At 41.0% G+C, this 22,235-nt stretch overlaps 1 protein-coding gene across 2 annotated transcripts in view; it reads left to right on the top strand.

Moving 5' to 3' along the window:
- Window positions 1-7,530: 7,530 nt before the first annotated feature.
- osbpl9 (oxysterol binding protein-like 9) overlaps window positions 7,531-22,235 on the top strand; it is a 66,697-nt gene continuing 51,992 nt past the window's right edge. For both annotated transcript variants that reach the window (XM_088927247.1, XM_088927245.1), the window contains exons 1-3: window positions 7,531-7,668; window positions 13,716-13,766; window positions 19,742-19,820. In XM_088927247.1, coding sequence (XP_088783373.1) covers window positions 7,558-7,668; window positions 13,716-13,766; window positions 19,742-19,820 — 241 coding nt within the window. In that variant the 5' untranslated portion in view covers window positions 7,531-7,557. The remainder of the gene's footprint in view (window positions 7,669-13,715; window positions 13,767-19,741; window positions 19,821-22,235) is intronic.

The following is a 22,235-nucleotide window of genomic DNA, read 5'->3' as shown; positions in this document are numbered from 1 at the left end:
ATCAGCTCATGTTCGCCAGCATCGCCGTTTTCTCTGGCAACAGTGGCTGTGCTGTTAAGATGACAAAAGGGGGCCAAGGAGCTGCTTTTCAAAGAAAACATTCCTCATCTTGTACATGTTGGGAATGTAATAGACTAAGAAAAGGCGTGAAGGACAGTTGGCACAAGCATTGTCTGGCACTGCTTCAGCTGCCACATACTGTACCAGACCTCAGCTCACAGCATCACAGCTGTCATTCCTGGACTCTGTCAACATCGAGCAGTTTGCGAAAGTGGAGATACAGGTGTAGCTCAGGTATCCACAAACCCAGGAAAAGCAAGCTATAGCAATTTAAAAAATACTTACCTCATGCATAAACAAATATTGACTGGCGGACTTGTGAATTTAATTGGACATTGTCTCCTCCTTATGCGGATGAACAAGATTAGGTGTTACTTACAGGTAGTTGCATCTGAAGCCATATTAATTGCTATTTAGCAACTAATGAATAACATTGGGCAAAAGGGTGACATAGTGTTGTGCATCCACTGGCCAGACCACCAAAGAACTAAGTAACTCTTACAATCCTAAGGACTCCTGTAATTTCTTTGCCACCTGCTGTGTTACTCTACGTTACCCCACTTTTAAGGTAAAAAAGAACTTGGCTCCTACTTGTGTGACAACAGCACAGCCAGAGCTTTTCATAATTGCTTTGCCAATGTCTCACCAGCATGCTGCGTTGTACAATTGAACTTTTTCCATTTTCCATTTTATTTTAAGTCAACTTTAAAGAAGAAAAAAGCAGTATTTTAGCGGATAAGGAGCAATCCTGATAGTTTCACGAACCTGCACTCTTTCTAGTGTATAAAACCTGTCGAGTCCTGTGTGTGGAAAAATGAATCCACGTGATTTTGGAATGTGATTGGTCTTTCTCGTTGGTGCTTCTTTAGTTTCCTGTTCATCAGCTTTGCGTGCTCCTTCATCTGCAGGGCTTGTGTTGCCAGAGGTGGGTGGGGGCATGCCCCAAAGTCCACCAGAAAGACTAAGGTGCTGACAGAAATAAAAATAAGGTGGGAACTTTTTGGAGGCAGATCTCAAATGCTGTAGATTTAATAGAAAAAATACTGACTCGATAGGGTCAGACGCTACTCCTCAAGCTTGGAGTTTGAGGAGAGCCATTTTTTGTAAAGTGTTTTTGTAAGCCAAAAGACTTGAATACGCAAGCCCTGACATCTGTTTTTCTTACAGGGAGTAAAAACCGAACCCTATTATTTGCTAATTAACTGCTTGCTCTATCCATGATGTAAAATGCTAGATATCTCTCTGCTTTTTTCTCTTTCTCGATGTGTTGTATCCTTTCTTTCTAGTTAGGCAACTGTGACAGTGTCCGTAGCTTATAGATGGCTGTAATTAAAAACAAAAAGGAAAAAAAAAACTTATGTGGTTATGTGTTTAAACAACGGAAAAAAAAATGAAAAGCAAAGTCTTAAAGTCCCCTTTTTACAACTAGTTTGTGAATGTTGAGTGTATTGCGCTGTACTATGATGGTTTTACTGATGGTCTAATTTGTATTTCTGTATACACTGGTGATCCTGTAATATTTGGGTTTTATAAACCACGCTTATTTTTAAAAGTGTAGCACTGGGTCTGGGCTGTTTATTCTGTTTTTATACACTGTGAATGACTTGATGTCACCGTCACTTTCACTGTCACACAAACGTGTCACAGGCGCCCTCTAGGGCGAACCCTGTAGAACTACAGTGCTTTCCCCTTCTTACTTGTATAATTGGGCTGTATCACCTCAACCTTTGAAATCTTTACTTTATCTAAATTCTTAATTCAGTGGTTATTATCGGCACGTTTCTTTCTGAAATGAAAGATATGCAGTAAAGTGCTCCCATGTAGTGATTTGCTCCTCTCATAAGCTGGTGGGGTTCCACCTCTGTTCCTGGAGAGCTGCAGTCCTTTCACATAGTATAGGCGTTTTACATCACTGGCCAATGATCAGCTCCATAATTGGTTCAGTCAAGCAATTAAAAAGTAGGAAGGAAGTGGAAACTGGAAGGTCCTGTGCTTTCAGTGAAGCAACAAGATTAAAGGCACAGTATCGTTTCTCCATCAGTGCAGCTCAGAATGTCACTGTTTAAAATCCATAAATAACTAGGCTAAAAGGCATTACATATCTTTAGGTAAAGTATCTTAAAACCCTTTTTGTATGGTGGGGGAGTTTTGTGAAATTTGTGAAAGCTGGGAAGAGTTTTCTTGTTAAGTAAAAGTATTTCAGCATTTAAAAAAAATGCATTTAAGACATACTGCAGCATGTTAGAAGGCAGAAAATATTAGATGATATGAAAGATGTTTTTTAATATAAATCAATTCACAGTAGATTATACATTGCATTATGATAATACAGTAGATCGATACATCTTATTTTCTGCAAATACAGCTCATTTTCATGATGATTTTTGAATCCACAAAACTGCAGAGTTCTTCAGAAGGTAGGTTAAATAAATCGTGATTATGCCAAACCTCTGTAATTTCATACAACGGGTTGAGAAACCCAGGTAGTCTTTAGCAGTGATGGTGACCATAAAACAACAGTAGTCACTTCAGAAAATTCAAATAAAAACTCTCCACATCAATATATATATATTACCAAGGTTTCATAAGCTGTCTACCATTGGTCTGTCTATCCTTAAAAAGTAGTGTAGCTCCAGAGCTATGGGTCTCCCATCATCTCACCTCTCAATTAGGAACTACAACTGTATGACGGGCTTTTCTACAAAGGTTACAAAGAGAACAGGCCATTCAGAACATCTTTTCTAGTCGATAATAAATCCCAGCTTCACATGCAGCTTTTCATGTTTTGGAGATTCTATTTCAAAACCTGTTAGGGAACTTGACTGTGGACCCCCACCACAGCAAGCTTCTACTTCCACTTCTGAATCATGTTCTCACAAGTTATTTACAGGTGGTTTATTTGCAGATGCTGCTTTGTGAACCGAGTGCAGTTTATGAATGCTCTGAAATAACTCGGTACACTGCTGAATTCATTTTAATCAAACCAAGACTGTCTAAGAGAAAGTCTTTGCCGTTTTCCGAACCAAATTCAGTTTTGCCAAAACCTATAGTTCTTTTAATGGTAATCCTTACATTTATATAGCACTTTTCTGGACACTCCATTCAAAGTCCTTTACAGGTAATGGGGACTCCCCTCCACCACCACCAATGTGCAGCATCCACCTGGACAATGTGCCTGTACGCTCACAACACACCAGCTGTCAGTGGGGAAGAGAACAGAGTGATGAAGCCGATTCAGAGATGGGGATTATTAGGAGGCCATGATTAAGAAAGACTGAGGGGAAAATTGGCCAGGACACCGGAGTAACATCACTACTCTTCAAGAAACTCCCTGGAATTATTAATGACCTCTGAGAGTCAGGACCTCAGTTTTATGTCTCTTCTTAATTGTGCCTTTTACAGTATAGTGTCCTCATTACTATACCGAGGCCTTAGGACCCACACATACAGCAGGGTGAGCACCCCCTGCTGGCCCCACTAACACCTCTTCCTGCAACAACCTTAGCTTTCCCAGGAGGTCTCCTATCCTCCTATCCAGGTACTGGCCAGATTCACACCTGTTGAGATTTAGTATGTTGCCAGTTGTGAGTTGCAGGGTAATATGGCTGCTGGCAATAATCCTTTATTTAACCTGATAAGTGGTTAAAAAAATTTCAATAACAACCTGGAGAAAGAGTGGCATTATCGCGAAGTGGTTAGCATTGCTTTGGTTCAATTCAGGATCTGGGGTGCTATCTGTGTGGAGTTTGTATGTTCTCCCCGTGTCTCCAGGTGCCCACGTCTCCTTCCGTGCTCCAAAGACACACTGGTAGGTTAAGTGGCTCCTTGGAAAACTGGGGAAATTGGCCATTGTGTGAGTGTGTGTCTATGTGTGCCCTGTGATGGACTGGTGTGGATGTTCCTGTCCAGGTGAAATGTTTGTACGCATGTGGTTCCAAGTGAGTCAAACAGTGAAGAACATAATCATTACACAGCGGTAACTATCAAACACATGTCAGATAAAAGCAGTAACACCATTTATTACACTTAATTCTGTGTTGCCCTACATAGATGCTGGACAGATACAGCATCTTCTGGCTACAGTCCTGTACATTCTATGAATGGCATAATTCTGTCACCTGCAGAAATATGGTTAGTTCAGCCTGAACTTGAAAATGTTTTATAATCTGTGAAGACTGTGTCCCGCTGCCTCCTGCTCTCAGGTTTACAGGCATTCACACTTAGTTTCCACTTTTCCACCTGTCTCCCCTCGTTCATGTTTCTCTCCTGATTCCATAGTACTGACATCAGTCACTCATCAGTGCACTTGAGGATTCTGAGTGTTTAAATCCCCTATAGCCTTCTGTGTTCAAGACTAAAATGGTTTAATTTTGTCAGGCTATAGGTAATGAACATGGATTTGAGCCCAGGAATGTATCTGGTTGCTCTTCACTAACCAGTTCCAGAGCAGCAATATCTTTCACATCAAAAGTAATTGAATTACAGCTATAAAACAAATTTCCTTTAGGTGCATAGTCCTGGCTTTGCCAAAGCCCATGTCAGGAACACAGAATTCCAGACATTGCTGAAATGTCTCATCTCCAGGGTTTGGATTGGACCCTGGTTGAAAAGAGGGGAAACTACTATAGTTTTACTTTTGGGAATAGTGGAGTGTATCAGGGTATGTAAACCCCTGTTCCGAGGAGCTAGTGTCACTGGTTTGAGGGCTGCCACCTAGTGGTTGTTTGGTCTTTGCACATACCCCAGCTTGCTCTCCATGAGACACACAGACAGGGAGAGAAGCTTGGGGTCAGAGCGCAGAGGTGGTCATTGTACAGCACCCCTGGAGAAGTTGGGGTTAAGGGCCTTGCTCAGGGGCCCAACAGAGTAGGATTCCTCCCCTGGCTGCGGGATCTGAACCGTCAACATTCAAGCCACAGGCGCAGATCCTTAGCCACAGAGCCACCGCTCCGCCCTTCATAAAGCCCCTACACTTAACAATAAATAATTGTAATAAAATGGGGGGGGGGGGGGGTAAAGTTACAAACTAAGAAGTATCAAATCCATTTCAGTCCAGATAAACAGGGAATACCAAGTGTTACACGGTATGATTTCTTGGTTTTCCATTACAGGATGGTAATGGTAACAGTCACATTCACTACTTTTAAGTACCAATAGTTACAGATGTGTGAGAATCATAGTCCTACCTTTTATAGACATGGAAACTCAAAACACTGCCCATCAACTGAAGTTCAATTACTGTAAAAAGTAAGGACTGCCAAAGTCAGGACTGCATTTCTCTCTAAAAAATATTAAACAAATGGTAACCTTTTTCCCTATTCAAAATAATGCAGCACTAACAAATTGGGACATTTAATTTACTCTGGAATCAGTATTTCCAGTCCCATACTGAAGGCCCTAGGGTTGGTCTCTGATCTGGTCCTGTATATCTGTATATGAAGGAGGAAACATTTTCTTGGGACTAATTGCTTCTTTGGATTTCTTCACTCTTGCTTCTTCTCTCCTCCATATTACCTGTTCCTGCTTCTGAATGCCCTTGTTATCCTGTCTTAGTGACGACTTTGCCTATGTCTCATACACCTGACTTCATTTAAGTGCTATTGGTTTCATTTTTTTTAATTACTACAACTATTTGGCTAAGATTACTTCTTCAGGGACATCTGTGCAAACATCCCACAGCTGCCCATTGATTTACTTTTAAAGAATCTAAACTCCAATATGAAAGAACTTTATATTTGTTCACAAGTTCACCAAGGGACTATTTAAAAATAGACAAAGAGAGAATCAAAGAGTCATCACTTCATTGCCACATAAACAGAACATGGGAAAAGTTACACACAAGAGGAGGCCATTTGATCTACAGTATCTAGCCTGTTTGGTAGCTTATTGATCCAAGGATCTCGTGCAGCCATTTTGTGAAAGAGGACAGGGTATGGGTTTAGGTAACATGACCTGTCACATACCCCCCACAACTCTTTGTGTAAAGAAGTGCTTCCTAATCTCAGATTTAAAAGCACTTTCAAGTAGTTTCCACTTCTGACCTCCAGACAGAATTGTTATCCTTCACACATCAGTGATGATTTATTTAAAAAAGTGAGATACAAAGGACACAATGGGAAGAAGCTGAACTTTAGCATCACAGCCCTATTACACAAATTAACCAAATAGAATGTCATACAGCTGAGGACACAGCTCTACAGAGGTCCTTAAAAAAACATTATAAAGCTATTTGGAAGCCAGGTGCTTGTGATGGCTGGGATTCTGCTTTTCCTCATCCAATGTTGGATCTCGACCAACTGCCTGAACCAACCCCTCTACACGACACGTCCGGGTCTCTCATCACCAGAGGGTTCTAAACTGCTCAGGTTTCAAGAGCACAAAGCCAACTTCTGCAACAGGCCCACTGCCTGCTGTTTCTGCGGGGCACAATTTGAGTTTAATTCCTGCTAAGAGCCCTTAAGATTGATAAAGTCAGCTGGAAACCAATTACAGAAAGGCAGAACCACAGACCAGGTCTAAAAATGGACAGACAGAGACCAGGTGGTGCCCACAACAGGAGGCACTACTGCACACCGAGAGAAGTGGATGTATGGAACAAATCTTTGGGACCACACTCCTGCTACAGATGTGTTGGAGTCTTTTGTGAACCACCATTTCTTTTAGAATTTCACATCGACTTTCAAAGAGTTCTTATTTAAACATACATAGACAAACTATGGTCAGACGTTCAAATAGCAAAATCCTAAACCCTTTGTCTTGTGTCAAGTTTGTTTAGTCAGACAAACATTCCATCATCAGCTTCTCCGCTGGTATGGTAATATAATATTGTTTTTTTCTTGTCTCATTTGTTCTGTGTTTTATGGAAACATGTCTAAAAAGTTAGTTTGATCTTTGAAAAACAAAAATCCAATTAGCTAAGGGATTTCATTCCACCGGAAGCTTTGATCATTGCTAACAAATGATTGAAGAGTTATCTCTATTTAAAAGAGCGAGTCAGACTGTAGTTCACAGCTTGAGAACTATATACGTCATATTTATAATACTATATTCTATTTACACTGAATTGTGAAAAAGGCTGTTCTTGATGAATCCTTAATTAAATTAAATTTCGATCGCTGCAAAGATCGTTACTTTTTAGGATTATCACTTTTCCGCAAGGCCAGTGCTTAATACAATACAAATTGTGCAGAAAACCTATCCGTGAAAATCTGTGTAATTTGAATCTCTAATAGCCAAGATTTGTGATTATCCGGTGTTTGACCATTCTTTTTCCAAGTTTTATCCGGAGTTGGTCTCGGAACACAACAGGTCGATTATCAAGCGAGTATATACTACATCCGACCTTATACTGTAGCTCGCAGAGCTGCAAGCCGAAACACCAGTAACTGCTTGAGAGTCACGCCCCTCTGTTTGATCCACAATAGTACGCGGTGACGTCATACCCTCCGCTGTCCTCCTATCAAGCCCCGCCCCTTCGAACCTTAGCCAAGTTTAAAGATGGCGTCCATCATGGAAGGGCCGCTGAGTAAATGGACTAACGTCATGAAAGGTTGGCAGTACCGTTGGTTCGTTTTGGACTATAATGCTGGCCTGCTGTCATACTATACGGTATGTGCTGTTACGGAAAATTTTAAAAAAGATGTTGGTTTGGGTAAAGGCTGTGGCGGTCGCGGCTAGCGTTATCGTGAGCGACTGTGTTAGAACTGGCTGGCGGCGGGGGGAGGCCTATTGCCAGGAGTTGGGAATCTCAGCTGGAAAACAGGGGGCGGGGACTGAGAGTGACACCTTGGCTGGCCTATCGGAGCCCGAGCTGCGGAGATAGTAACGAATAAGGTAGGAGTAGGGGAGGGGCTTGGAGTTAGGGTATGGAGCAGCGCATTACACAAACGATATGCAGATGTCTGCCACTTCCAAGGGTGGTGGCTTGGAGAGTGTTTTCAGAGCTTAATGTAAACGTGTTCGGCCAGAGTCGTGTCGTTTGTGTACAGCATGTGCTCTCAAGCCCCATACCGCAACTGTCACGACCCTCTGTTTGCCTTGTCAGAATGTTTTGCTGCAGGAAGTAGTAGAGGTTTGCTGAATAGATGTCTTCTGATAGGAACGCAACGCGGAAACAAGTAACGTGACTCTTGTTCTGCAGGTACGGTTAACACATAGGTAAGGAAACCTAGAGGAAATTCGTTTAATAAACTTCTGGCTTTTAATTCCCTCTTCCTTAAGGCGGTCTCATACGGTTCTTAATGTAGTGCACAGCCCAGAGGAGTGTCTTCATTAGACGCTCGCCTGAGATTTACTGAGTCAGCGTTCCTGTGACATGAGGGAGTCTGCCTAGCACCAGCGAAGACGTGCTGCAGAATATGGAGTCTTTTATTCTGATCATACAGATGCCACCCCCCGACGTGTCTTAAACCACGAAGTCACTAGTGCGTCTGGTGCTAAACTTGAAATATTTCAGCTGTATTCATGTCCTTAAGGTGAGGCTATTTTATTAGTAAAATGTAGTGTTCCGTTGCCTCCAATCGTTTAGGAAAGAACCCCCTTTTCAGTCTGCCCTGACAACGATACCCTCGCAATATCATGAACCTGGATACTATCACGATGATTGTATGTTGAATGACTGCCGGAGTTTTTAGAATCTGTTGATGCACAATCCTCTGTCATTGTCACTGACTGTAAAATTCAATACTGGTCTCCCCTTATATATGAGCTCCTGCTTCAAAACTTTTGAAGAGTACTGAAAAATTAATAGAGCTGTTTACAGTCCATTTATAAATTAACTCCTGCTTTAAAACTTTTGGAGAGTACTGAGAAATAGAGCTATTTACAGTCCAAAGTAAAACTTTTAAGTTTTAATCAGAACAAAGGTGGATCAGTGTGTTCAAACCAAAATGTCTCTATTAAAACAACATTGCACTGCACTTTAAGTTGTAAACATAATAGATAATACTAATGAGTGAAGGCCATCGAGAACACCAGGAGTAGATATCTAAAACGCAGGCAAAAAACGCACATCATGTGAAAGACGGCTCTGACAACTAAATTAGAAGTGAGATATACTACTGCTGATAGAGCTTGCAACAGAAATCTTCCTCTTGCTCTAGATGGTGAAATACTTCCTTTACGTCTCTGCTTGATATGCAGTATCACCAAGAACCACACCACACTGCAGGTTGCCTAGCTCATATCACCCAGGTGGTTGATAGTGAATAAAGTGGTTTATTTGAAGTGCTTTGAATCCTTTGGGATGAAAAGCACTGTATGAACACAAACAATTCTGATATGATCAAGGTGTGGAATTTTCTTGCATGTAGGATAATACGTGATCTTTTATTGTGGTGCAGAAATGTTTTGGTATAGAATCACAATGCTTTATCTACTTTGTATGTTAAAAAAATAGAGAGTACTGTGCAGTTGATAGCAGAATATATAACATGAACAAGTAATAGGTTTATTCCATGCTGAAAAGAGAAGAAAGAAAATGCAATGTTTCGGCCATGGAGCCTTCTTCAGGACACCTGGAATAAACCTATTACTTGTTCCTTTGCAGCCTACGCATGCTGACGCAGCTACCCACCCGAACATATCGCATGTCTGTTTTTCTGTAGGTACATTTTGTGCATGTGTTTGCAACTTGTGAAATTTGGAAATGCTGTGTAATCAGAATGTTACTGTCAACCTTGTAGAGCTTTGTTTCATCTCTAGTCAGAAAGGGAAGCTTGTGAAACGTCAAATAAATGTTATGGATGACCAGTCTTTATGGTTATGCAAAGTTTCATCTGTGTTTGACCAGCAGTGTGTGTGAGGCAAGTTCACCAAGCCCTGTATCTCCTGCAGGAAAAATCAGAACCAGGGCCAGGAGTTTGGGTACAGGGCATCTGTAAAAACTCTTCCTTCTAATGTCGGAAGTCAATCCAGAACTGGTGCTCCTGACTTCTAAAAAATTCATTTAATAAGATGCTTTGAAATTTGAAATTTTCTAAATACTAGAATAAAAATATACATTTTCAGAGTGTTAGCAGAAGATTCCCATTCCTGTTGTTTTACATTTATGTAAAATGAGCATGATCAATCACAGGTATTCATCTGTTCATGTATAATAGAAGTGCCATACAAGGGGCATCCTCCAGGGCTATGGTGGCCTTATGAGTACTTGCAGTCGCTCTGAATTCTAGGTCTAAATATTAATGAGCTCTTGCCTTCAGAGAGTGAACTGTTTTACAACTTCTGTTTTCACAATGCTTGCTGCTCACTCTTGTGACCTCTTTTATGCAAAAAGAGGAATTGGCTTGGGAGACTGAACCAATTGAAAAAGCCATGTTGTGCAGTAAGAGTTAATTAAGTGATGCCAACTGTAGATATTAACAATGTTCTTTCCTTTACACGTTTTTGTATTTTTCTTCTAGAAAGCACACAGAAGAATAGGATCTGTAAAGACCTATGCAATTGTCTGATTCCATCCTGAGCTTGTCTTGATATACCTTATGTTTTAGACTGTGGAATCGTCTTAAAGATACGTCATATATCTAGGAAGAAGATGAGGTGAAAGATCCTAGATGAGATGCTTATTTTATAAAACTCAAAGTCCTGGGGCTCCGTGAGTAGCCCAGCTGCTGCAGGTGCTTACCTGGGTCAGGTTGAGCTCTACAGTTCAGAGATGGCAGGTTCAAGCCTGCTCAGTTGACTGAGTGCAGCCGAGAGCAGTGTCGGCCAGGGGTTTCTCAGCAGACATGGAGACCCCCCGTGGCCTCCCTGGGACCTACAGGTGTGAGGTGCTGTCCGTGAGGGATGTGCCAAGCAGCTTCAACTTGTCATCCATAACATGCTGGCTTCCTTTCACCCTTAATTTCAGAGCTGTAGGTGAGAAGAACAGTGAGCTGATGACTACCTGTTATGACATTACTTAACATGAAGCATCTAACAAGCCAGCCTAACCCTGCAGTGGATTCCTAGTCTGCTTTCCACTTAGAAACCAGGATATGCTCACAACTGATGAGCCCCTAGGCTTGAGTGTGTACTTAGTGATACATTTAATCCTTATCAACCAGGAAACACACTTGGTATATAGTAAGTGTTACATACAGTCTACTTCAAACAGAAAAGCTGTTCGTTTGCAGCTCAGTTTGAGTCCTTATAGTCCAGACATTGAAAGTCAGATTCGGTGCTGAATGACTCTGGTCTCTCTCCAGAGTTCCACAGTCTCTTGTCTCAATCACTTGTCTGGGCACCAGCAGGGCTCCACAGGCGTGAGACAGCCTGGGTCTCCTGTGGGGTCTGAAATGTGAAACATTGTGAATAGGGAGCATTTCCAAGATGTGCTTTGTTCCGTCCTTTCAAGCAGAAGCAGAATTTCATTAACAGTTGGTGATTTCATGTTTGAGTGATGAGATAAACGGAAAGTTTTTTTTTTTCAAATTAAAAGAAAAGATCATTTCATAAGACAGTTGAACCTTTTTTATTTTTTACAGCAGGTTATTCTGAATACTACTGTATTAGGTAATATTTAATGCAGGATCCAGGTTAGCACATTTCAAAAGAGTGAAAACATTCTCAGCTCATTTCCTATAACAACACGGCGACTCAAGCTACACTTGTGGGTCCCCGGGAGGAAACTGAGTTATAATTAGTGCTAAGTAACTCTGTGTTCAGTTTTCAACAGGCACATGATACCAACAAACCATCTGTTTATGGTTTGTCATAAGACTTATAACATCAAGATCAAACAATCCCAGAAGTGTAGTGATTATCATCACAAACAATGTGGCAACTGCAAATATGGAAACAGTATATGCTGAAACTTTTACCTGACTCCTACGATCAATCCAGATAATAGGTGAAGTGTAATATTTACACTTGGAATCTTAATGGATTTCATCTGTGAACATCCATTTGCACGTGGTCTTGGTTAATTGATGTCTGTAAGATAACTGTATAACCGTTTGTCCAAATGGCTTTGTGTCAACGAGTGCTTCACTGATGAAATAGAGGCCTTTTCAGAACACGCTGGAGTTACATACTGTAGGTCCTGTTCCAGTTTCTAGCTGCCATTGAAAGCAAGGAAGGAAGGGACATAGCATTTTTGGGACAGATAACAAAGACTTTTCACTTAGCTATAAAATAGCAGAGGGAAATGTTTTACTCCAGGCTAACATTCCAGTGTTTATTAAAATCTTTTAACAAATTGTTACTGTCTACTTGACCACTGCTTCACTGCCATTAAAGGCATATCAGTGATCAGGAGTTTTTTTTATTTTCAAAGCAGCTATATTAGTTCATTATGGAAAGACATTGGGCATGTTTTCAGAGGCCTGTGATAAGACCGTGTGCTTTCCCCATCAGGATGCCCCACTTTGTTCCATTTGTGCACAAGGTACTTGAAGTTATATGCTGAATTCAAGCAACCACAGCAGACTGTGTACTGTGACGCACATCTAAATACAGTCAAGAAGAACACAGTCAGTGCTCCTACAGTGTGTGCCTAGGACAGCTAGCATAAGAAGAAGAGCACGGTCCAGGAAGCTGAACAGATGTCATTGTCCATGGGAATATACTCATAACATCACTTAACATCATAACATAACATCACTGGGTGGCTCTGTGGCTAAGGATCTACACCTGTGGCTGGAAGGTTGCCGGTTCAAATCCTGCAGCCGGCAGAGGAATCCTACTCCGTTGGGCCCCTGAGTAAGGCCCCTAACCCCAACTGCTCCAGGGGTGCTGTACAATGGCCGACCCTGCGCTCTGACCCCAAGCTTCTCTCCCTGTCTGTGTGTCTGTGTCTCATGAAGAGCAAGCTGGGGTATGTGAAAAGATGAATTCCTAATGCAAGCAATTGTATAGGGTTAATAAAGTGATGTTATGTTATACTCCCCATAGTTTTGTTTGTCTGTGGGTCACATTTCATAGGTCATGTGTCCGTCACTTTTGAATAGGCCAGCTAGCTGTCCATCATTCTGTTTGTGACACATTTATGTTCTGCACAGCAGCCAGTGTGTTTACACCGGTTGCCTCACTGGCCCCTTGTGAACTGTGCAGGACTCATCTTTCGAGCAGAACCTTCTGTGCCCTCCCAGGAGATAAGTGACCATGGTCATGCTCTTCTGGCGCAGCTGTGATGCATCTGACAGCCCCTGGCAGGAGAGGTAGTGCTGACTAATGGAGAAGCGAGTCTCTCCCTGACATTGCTGCAATCCTGCAGGTGTGCAAAAAGTCCAAGGAATCCTTGTTTCCTGGACCATACCAGAGAGAACGCTGACTGACTGACCCCAGCCCTACCCTAAGCTGCGCTCTGCTTGTTTTGTCCCACATGTGAAATTTTGGTCATTCACCTTTAATGACATGGGCCAGGAATGCAGTCACCAGTGAGCACCTGTCCTGATTGATCTGCCTGCGAGTCCCATATAGTTTAGTGGACCATGTTTTAAGGCTGTTTTTTTTTAAATTTTGTTTGGGTTCTGTGAAATTATTTCTCCACTGTAGTAAAAGCAATGCGGTGCATGCGTTAGTGTGCTGTAAAGGAGAAGTGTAGAGTAGGATGCCAAACAAGGAACCTGCACTGTTTTTAAACACCAAGTTCTGCTTCCAATCCCACAGAATGGTGCAGAAAAAAAATGGTAGCTCTTTTAAAGCTGTTAACAGTCTTTTCTTAATTTTTGCAGTCAAAGGACAAGATGATGCGCGGTTCCAGAAGAGGATGTGTGCGACTGCGGGTGAGTTTTCTTCATCTCTCTCCGGGGCCAGGATAAGCCTTAAACTCTTCTTATGTCTAACCTTTTTAGAGGTCTTGCATCATTTCAGAAGTGATTCCACCCTTTCCCAGAAGCACACCTTGCCTCATGCAGTTTTTTGGGTCTCTTTACTCTCCCACCACTTGCCAGTAAGCTCTAGTCATATGAATTGCGATTGCATTCACCCCTTTTAGACTTTTTTTTCTGGGTTCTGTACACTTTTCAGCGTTTTTCATTTTTAATTAAAATTATTTTTAAGCCCGCCATATTTGGAATTGCCAGTTTTTTTTGTTTGTTTTTCACGCCTCGGCAAACCCTGAGACCACACGCAGGGGGAGCATGTGGAAGTGTAGGTGGACTTCTCCAATCTGCCCACCTTCGAGCCACTCGTCTCTTAACATGACACAGGCAGCAGAGTCCCATATCGGAGGTTCAGCGCTGATTGGAGGAGAACCATGTCCCTCACCGACAGCACCATGCGTCTTTAAGCACCCTGGAGGCAGCAGGGGGCGCTGTGCTGCTGAGAGCCAAGAGAGCCCTGGTCAGCGAATCCTGCCAATCCCACCTTGATGGTGCTCAGCCAATCGTGCGTCACCTGTAGGGGAACCCTGGTCACAGTCGGCTGGTGACGTGTCCCAGTACTTCTCCGTGTTAAAGTGGCTAATTTGGCAATGTGTTTCAGCCACAAAGTCAGGTTTCTCAACCTTCTATGAGAGGAAATGCATCACTGTCAGTGTTACACTGACATCAATCTTGGCGGACATACAGGTTATGAGAAGCAGACTTTATTTAACTCCTTCAGATTATACCCATTTCTACAATGTGGCGGAAAGATGGAACACAGAACCACTTTTGGCCTAAAGGGTGATTTGAGTCCCATCAGGAATGTGTTTTTGGGGAGTTTCCACTTTAAACTTTCCTCCTTCACCACCCTTGCAGACAAGCCTCATGTTTGCTTCCAGCTGCTCTTTATCTAAACGGAAAGCTTTTGAGGAGGAAAACAAAAAAAAAAAGGTGTAGGGCTAAAAATTGGATCCTCAATACAGCTACACCTGGTAGACTAGCAAAACAGCATCTAAAATAGTTATTAAAATTTGAACAAAATTATATGAATTGTTATGAGTTACTTGAAAAATTAGATTAAAAGCATTCAAAAACAGGTAAATTAAGATGTAACAGGTAATTATAAACAAATCTTTTTTATCATAACTGGTCATGAAAATCACTTGTGGTTTTTACTACTCATTACAATAGTTGAGGTCTTTTCACATTTAACACTTAAGTTTTAGCTCCCATCAATAAGAAAAGTTTCCTCGGACTTCTAAATTTATCAGCTGATATGTATTCGCTAACCCCATGATATGGTTCAAGAAGTTGCAGAGTTATGACAGTAGGGGGTGGTGTTTACACATTAATGGATATCTGAAAGCCGTACAGTACAGTTTTTGTGTATTGCTTATGTCTGTTGTGAGTCCCTTTCTGCTCATCTCAAACAGCCCGCATATGCCAATAGATTAATTTATTAATTTATGGCAGGTTTCGTATAGATTGGTTGGATTAAAGTGTCATGAACGATTTATATTTCAGAATTTTATAAAATCTAAGTCCCGCTAAAGTATAGCTGTAGAAGATAGATTTTATCTATTTAAATTTTATCTTATTTAAATTTCTCATCATCTCTTAAGCATTTAATAAGTACTGCTGTGTACTACCCCATAATGTGCAACTGAGGTATGCTGCAACCTGAATGTTACTTTTTAAACAATATCTACTGAGGGATTTAAAAATGAAAGAGCGATTTGGATGTAAAATGGTAACTGTTGAGTCTTTTACATCTAAATGAGGAGGACACCTGTTGTTTTGGCATAATGATCCACAGAGAAATTCAAAACCATTAAACATAGAATGGAGGAGAAGAGAGCCCTTATAAAATCCTACAGCAGCCTACATGAGAAGTAACCCCCAAAACAGACAGGAAAAAATAAAATATCAATGGACAAGTTAATGACGTGTTCATACAGGATAAACAACAAGAGTATGAGCAACAAAATGCATGAGATAGAAACGTCTGCGTTGGCAAGCATGATTGCAATTGGGGTCAGGGAAACATGGCTAGCTCAACACACGCTGATGAATACATTATTAGTGGACAAAGCAAAGCTGGAAGACAAGGAAGTGCAGCATGACATTTAGAAAAGGGTTTTCAGGCACAGTAACATTACATAGAGGAATGTTGGCTAGACTTCTAAAAACACTCAACAGATATAGTGTTAGGGGTATGATACAGACCACCACATTCAGATATCCTAATTGAACACTGTAATGAAATTAATTCAGTTTTCCTCCCTTAGGATGGGAGCTCAATATGAATTTGATGTATATTTGGAAAGACTGCAGGCACAAGTCCACGATTTCAGAAAAGCAGACTGAAGGAATGAGACAGAGCCTAAGAGAAGTTGAATGGGAATTGGTGGGAAATACGTGGCAAAAAGTTAAAGACCTTCCTGAAGAACAAATGGGTTTATCCTGAGTGGTAGAACACAGTGATCCAAATGGTTGAATCAATCCAATGGGAAAAAACAAAGGGATGGACTGAAAGGAACATAATGAGTTGTAAAGGCAGGTACAAAAGCATATTGGAGAGGCCAAGGGACCAATTGAAAGGAATATGCCAGTGGAGGCTAGATTAATAATAAAGAAGTTGTTCAGTACTACGACAGTGGGGGGAAAAAGAAACACAAAGAATGAAGTAAAATGTACGAGGGATAATAATGGAAGAGTTCAAGAGGGGGCGAGAGAAATGGCTGATAGAAGAGTTACAGGTGTTGGAAGCACTTCAGATCACCAAATCTCCAGGGCCTAATGGTATTCTGCCATTTGTACTTAAGGCAGGGAGATGCTATTCATAGGCCATTAAATAACTTGGAAGAAGCAACAGCAGTAATGGGCACCCTCGTAGCATGCAATATGGTATATTTAGATTTTCAGAAGGCTTTTGCAGACAGTAACATTCAGTGCACATGCTTGGATTGAGACCTGGTTAATGGATATAAACCAGAGAGTACAGGTAAGGAATGAAGCTCCCTTTGGCAGTGTATTTATAGTACTGCAGTGCTCTCCTTGATACATAGCTATAATCTCAATTCTGGTTAATAACCTATTGCTGACAATGCTAAAAAGGAGGATTAACGAACACTGTAGAAGCAGATGAAGAAATTTAAAACCGTGTAAAATACAAAATGGGAAATGCTGAGCTTGAACCAGCTGCTTATGAAAAATCTTAGCTGAGTATGTCTACACATCTTTTGCATTATTTAAATATGCTAGGGTGAGAGGCATTTACTGATTACAAATGTGAAGAAATATAGTTAAAATATAATCTTAAATCAAGGAGTTTTGAATATTGCTGCTCTTGAATCAGTCCAAAGGAGAGAAAGTGGACACAGTCCTAGGATTAGGTCTTAAATAGAGAAGACTGCAGAAGTACCTGGATCAAATATTGGAAATTCCCAAAGTTAACACTAGGACCTCTTTTAGAAAATTCATTTAAAATGAAAAACAGGCACTTCTTTACCTGAAGGGATGTAGGAGTATGTAACAAGCTGATACTGGTACTTTGGCTTCTTTTGAAGAATAAGCTAGGTGAGATCCTGTGATCTTTTGTCTCTTAGTAACCAAATAGGTCATAAAATGAGCTGAATGGCATTTTCTCTTTTAAAACTCTACTTGTATTCTTAAATTATTTCATATTATAAAATGTTGGAATGAAAACCATACCTTTTAAATCATCCCGGTACACAAAAATCCTCAAAGAATCTTCCAAATCACATAGCACAGAGAGGGCTGTACCCTGCAAATTTCAGCTTTGACACATAAACTTTTTTCCACATTCAGTTCACTTCATCAGACAAACAGTTACATTTGAAAGCAGAACTCCAATGTGTTGTGTTCCAAAATATAGCACCATATGGTACTCTTATCTCCTTGTCACCCGCAGTAGTAAAATATTTACTGATGGCAAGTAGGTGTCACTTTCTTGGCAGGACAGTATTCTTTATGATGGAAGACAGAATGTCAGATCTTTGTGATGTGAGATTTACAACTTTTCAAAATCCTCACAAGCATTGACAAAGCCAATCTACAAACCTCATAGTAACTGTGAAGTACAGACCAGAGGACAGATGCAAACTAGGCAGAAGTATGTTTAAAACTAAAAAACTGGAGGAACTTGCCACAGAAGAGTATGGAACAAGCTGTCTAGCCATGTTCCCTGTAGCTGATACTCTGGCTTCTTTGCCTAATTGGCTAGATAAGAGTATGGAACAAGCTTCACAGATATGTTGTTGAAGCCGATAGTCAACCTTTTTAAAAAAAACAGCTGGGTACGATCTATGAATCAATAAGCTACTAATTACCAAGCATGCTGGTTGAGGTGAATCTCTTCTTGTTTTTCAACCATTTTTATTAAATGTTTATGGAGCTGGCAGAAATCATTTCACTTTTTCAATTATAAAACCTATAGCAAAAACACAGAACTCCACCAGAAGAAGCTACATATGTTCTACTATGTGTTTCTGAGATTGTTTTATAGAAACATTTTAACAGACTCACTTTAGGGTTTTCATTACACGGATTACTGGATTGAACCTGATTCACAGTATTTTTATGCAAGATATACTATATCATGTAAAGGTTAAAGTATTTCTTCACCATAGCTTTGTTTTTTAAAGTTTTTCCTTCTCCTTAAGCGTCAGTGCCTATAACCTCGTTCTTTTGATGTTCTTGAAGTTCTGAAATCTGTGTTGCTGTGAAAAGTGCAGTCTGTCTTGCAGTCAGATACTCAATGCGCTTGTCATTCCAGTCATGGTCAGTGTAATGCCACAAGCCCAGCAGCCAGATGGGAGCAGATTCTCTGCTTTGTTGCTGACGCATGGTTTACTTCAGCACAGGTTGTTCCTGAATGATGGTAATCAAACTGAGGAGCAGTCATTCAGCCAACCCGGAAAAAAAGATGAAATTTTATTGCAGTAGTTGTGACTGAAAATAAAAAAGGATGTACTGTGTTGATACTGAACTTCAGGGCAATGTTAGATTTAGATTTTCTATTGTGGCTGGGTTTTTTTTAAAATTGAACCTACTTCTCTTTTTAAATGGAGTCATTTGAACTGAATATCACTTCATATGTATGGGTTTCACTCAACCTGTTCCTTTTGAAAGTGTTCTAGTGTATCCATTTTTCTGATCAGTTTACTATCTAATTAACCTCTCCTAGCAGTTGGTTAAATCTTTTCAGAAAGGAGACTTTTCAATTCTACAGGTTGTCTAACATTATATTTTACACAATCAAGTGTGTATGTATAGCATTGTTTTAAAAGTTTACAGAATTTAGATGTCTATCTGTATTCATTGGCAGCTCATATAAGGAAGCTACTAAGCAGTATGGGAAGGTCCTTCCTCCTTTTTTAGGGTGGGACAGAGTACTCGCTTATTGTGTGTGTGTGAAGGAAGTAAATTGCATGAAGTAAATTCCTGAAAATTAAGAGGTACCTACTTAGTGGACCTACTGGATTCTTAGTGACTGCTTATCTTTTCCCTCTGTGTGCACAGTAATGTTGCCCATTCTGATTGAGAGACTAATTTAGCTACATTAAGAATATGTAAAGGATACTGAATTGTTGTTCCAGCCATGAAAAATGTATACTACACTAGTTATTTTAACAATGTAAAAAGGTGATGTTTAAAAAAAAACAACAGAGTCTGGACTTCCTAGTTATATGGCCCTGCGGTATTTTTTTTGCAGCTGCTGGTTTGTGTGCAAACGCCTCCCTCCCTCTCTCTCTCAGCCTAGACACCCCCCCCTCACTTCTCCTCCCCTGGCTTGTGTGTGCGTGCATGAGCCAGAGAGAGAGCCGGTGACGTCTCCTTCAGCCTGACTGGCCCTCTCTTTTGTTTCCCAGGGAGCTGTGATTGGTATTGACGACGAGGACGACAGCACTTTCACCATCACCGTGGACCAGAAGACGTTCCATTTTCAAGGTGAGCTGCGCGCTCGCCTCCTCCCCATCGCTTGACAGTCAGACCGTCCGCGCCCGTCGGTCAGGCTCGTCTTCAGTCTGCCTGCCGTTCATGTGAGCTCTCAGTCTGTCTCTCTCCTTTTCCCTCGCTCGGCGTTTTTTTAAAAGAAGGATTATTGTGTCAGCTCCGAACACATGCACAGCTGTGCACTCCCAGCACTGTAAATTCACTGCTCTAGAGGGAAATCCTAATATCGCATCTTTCAGCGACTAAGGAAACGCATAGGAGAGAATAACTGCAAGCTCTTCCTCGCTGCGGACGGGTCTGTTTTCTGGTTGGTCTTTCTTTGGGGGTGCCTGCGTGTCTGTGGACAAACGTACACGAGTCGTGCTGCACCAAGCTTCTTCCACCTTCAGTGTGGTACAGGACCTTCTGTGGCGACAGGACAGCCCCCTCGCCCGCCCGCCCGCCCCGGTCTGCTGCCCCTGCCCCGCGGGACTGGCAGCAGGGAAGCGATGCGCCCAGGACCGTTTCCCAGGTCTTTCATCTCCACCTCCCTCTTGTCAAGCCATCCTCATCCTATCATCCACCTCACTGCCACCTTGTCGTTAAGTGGCCAGCCACCTCTATGCCATCTCCCATTGCTATGTTCCGACATTGTATGCTGTGGCTCTACAGTAGGAAGGGTAAGGTCAGAGGAATGTAGACTTTTGTTGTTTAACTCTTCAAGAATGGCTAAAGGCATGCTTTTCCCCACCTAAGTTATTTTGGTGTAAGGACCCTTGGTGGCCTTAGAGTGGCTGAGTGCTTGGCTGCTTTAAATTATTCTCAATTCCGGTATAGCTGTGGTAGGTCGCTGCAGGATAGTTTTTCGCTGGTCGTTGGCAGTTATTGATTGGAATGAGATGTTGGATGAAACAGCATGTCTCTCTAGTTGAAAGCTCACTCTGCTCGCATATTTGTAGACTCTGTTATTTTTAATTCATTTTTTTTCGTAGGTGGTGGCTCGTTATGCTGGGTCAGATTTCAGTCAGTTAGAAAAGAGAGAAGAATATGTTGTTTTTTTTACAAATAATTAACTTTCAGTGCCGTCTCTCTGAACCGATCTTCAGTGCGTAAATGATTGGCTCATGTCATGACCCTCTTCTTTTCTGACACCTCTGCTGTGAAGCAGCATTGTCTCACTGCTTCCTCTAAAAACACCACCACAAAATCTGAAGCACGAAGGATTAGTGAGAATGGATTACCCTCTATAATTTGCCCCACATCTCTTTCTGTGTGTATGTATACTTGATTTTCTTTGTCTATATATTAACTATATATGTATCAACTTTTTGAAACTATTTTGACAGCGTTATATGGGGATTCCTCTAGCAGAGCAATAATTTCACATAAGGCTGCATGAAAAAAAACAATTGAAAAAGACATAAATAGCAAAATATAGCAGAAGAGTTATTTTTACTGAAAGTGTATTGCATTAAGCTTAAATATCCCAGATTCATGTTGAGCTTTGTTAAGGTTAAATATTGAACAAAAGGTAAAACAATTTTATGATGCTGCTACACTTAAAGAAATAACAGTCTTGGTTTCCTTTGTATTATAACATAAAGTTTCAAAATAATTGACATGTATTTTCAAAAGACCTTAATATTGAGATACTACAGATAGTTTGATACTAGCAGTGTCAGTAGTCACCTGGAAGGTATACAATTTGTTTGTTTCCAAAGGACTGTTGCATCACATTCCAGTCTTTAGCTGTATGGGCCTTGGAAATGGCTCTGTCATTGTATTCAATTCACACTTGATTGTAAATGATTTTTCTCTGCTGGTACCCAGACCTAAGGAGTCAAGATTGTTAAAAAGTTTAAATTACTGTCAACACCTGTGGTGTACAGCTCCAGTCCTGGACTTATTCAGGTTTTGATTCCACCTGACTACTTGGCTCTGGAATCCAGGGTTTTTGTTATGTTTTTGTACTTACAAATAGCTCCTGAACTGTGAGAATAATTATACTCAATCCAAATGAGACTTAAGTGGACCAGTTAATGCATTCATAACAGCTGTGGAAGATTTCTGATACAAATTTATTCCTATATAGTCCCCTTCCGATCTAGGAAGTCCAGAGTGCTTAAGAAAAAACAAAACAAGACATGAGCAAGAGCAAATCTTGTTCTTGATATGTAAAAAAGTGCATCTAAAAGGATGAGATTCAACAAAACATCAAACTCTTGTTTTATTCCAGACTCGTAGGATCAGAGTTTGGGATCCTCTGATCTAGTTGGCTTAAAAAATTAAATAAAGCACTTTAAGGCCTTTCAAGTGTCTTTAGCTGTGGATGATTGGAGGACTGCAAGCATAAAGACTGAAGCCCTCCACAGGTTTTGCACCTGTTCCCTGTAAAAGCAGTAATTGTCTCAAGCACTGCATAGTTTATGC

This window comes from Atractosteus spatula, chromosome 11 (assembly GCF_055471065.1).
Source record: "Atractosteus spatula isolate fAtrSpa1 chromosome 11, fAtrSpa1.hap1, whole genome shotgun sequence".
Taxonomy (NCBI): Eukaryota; Metazoa; Chordata; class Actinopteri; order Semionotiformes; family Lepisosteidae; genus Atractosteus; species Atractosteus spatula.
This window is presented reverse-complemented; position numbering and strand designations above follow the sequence as displayed.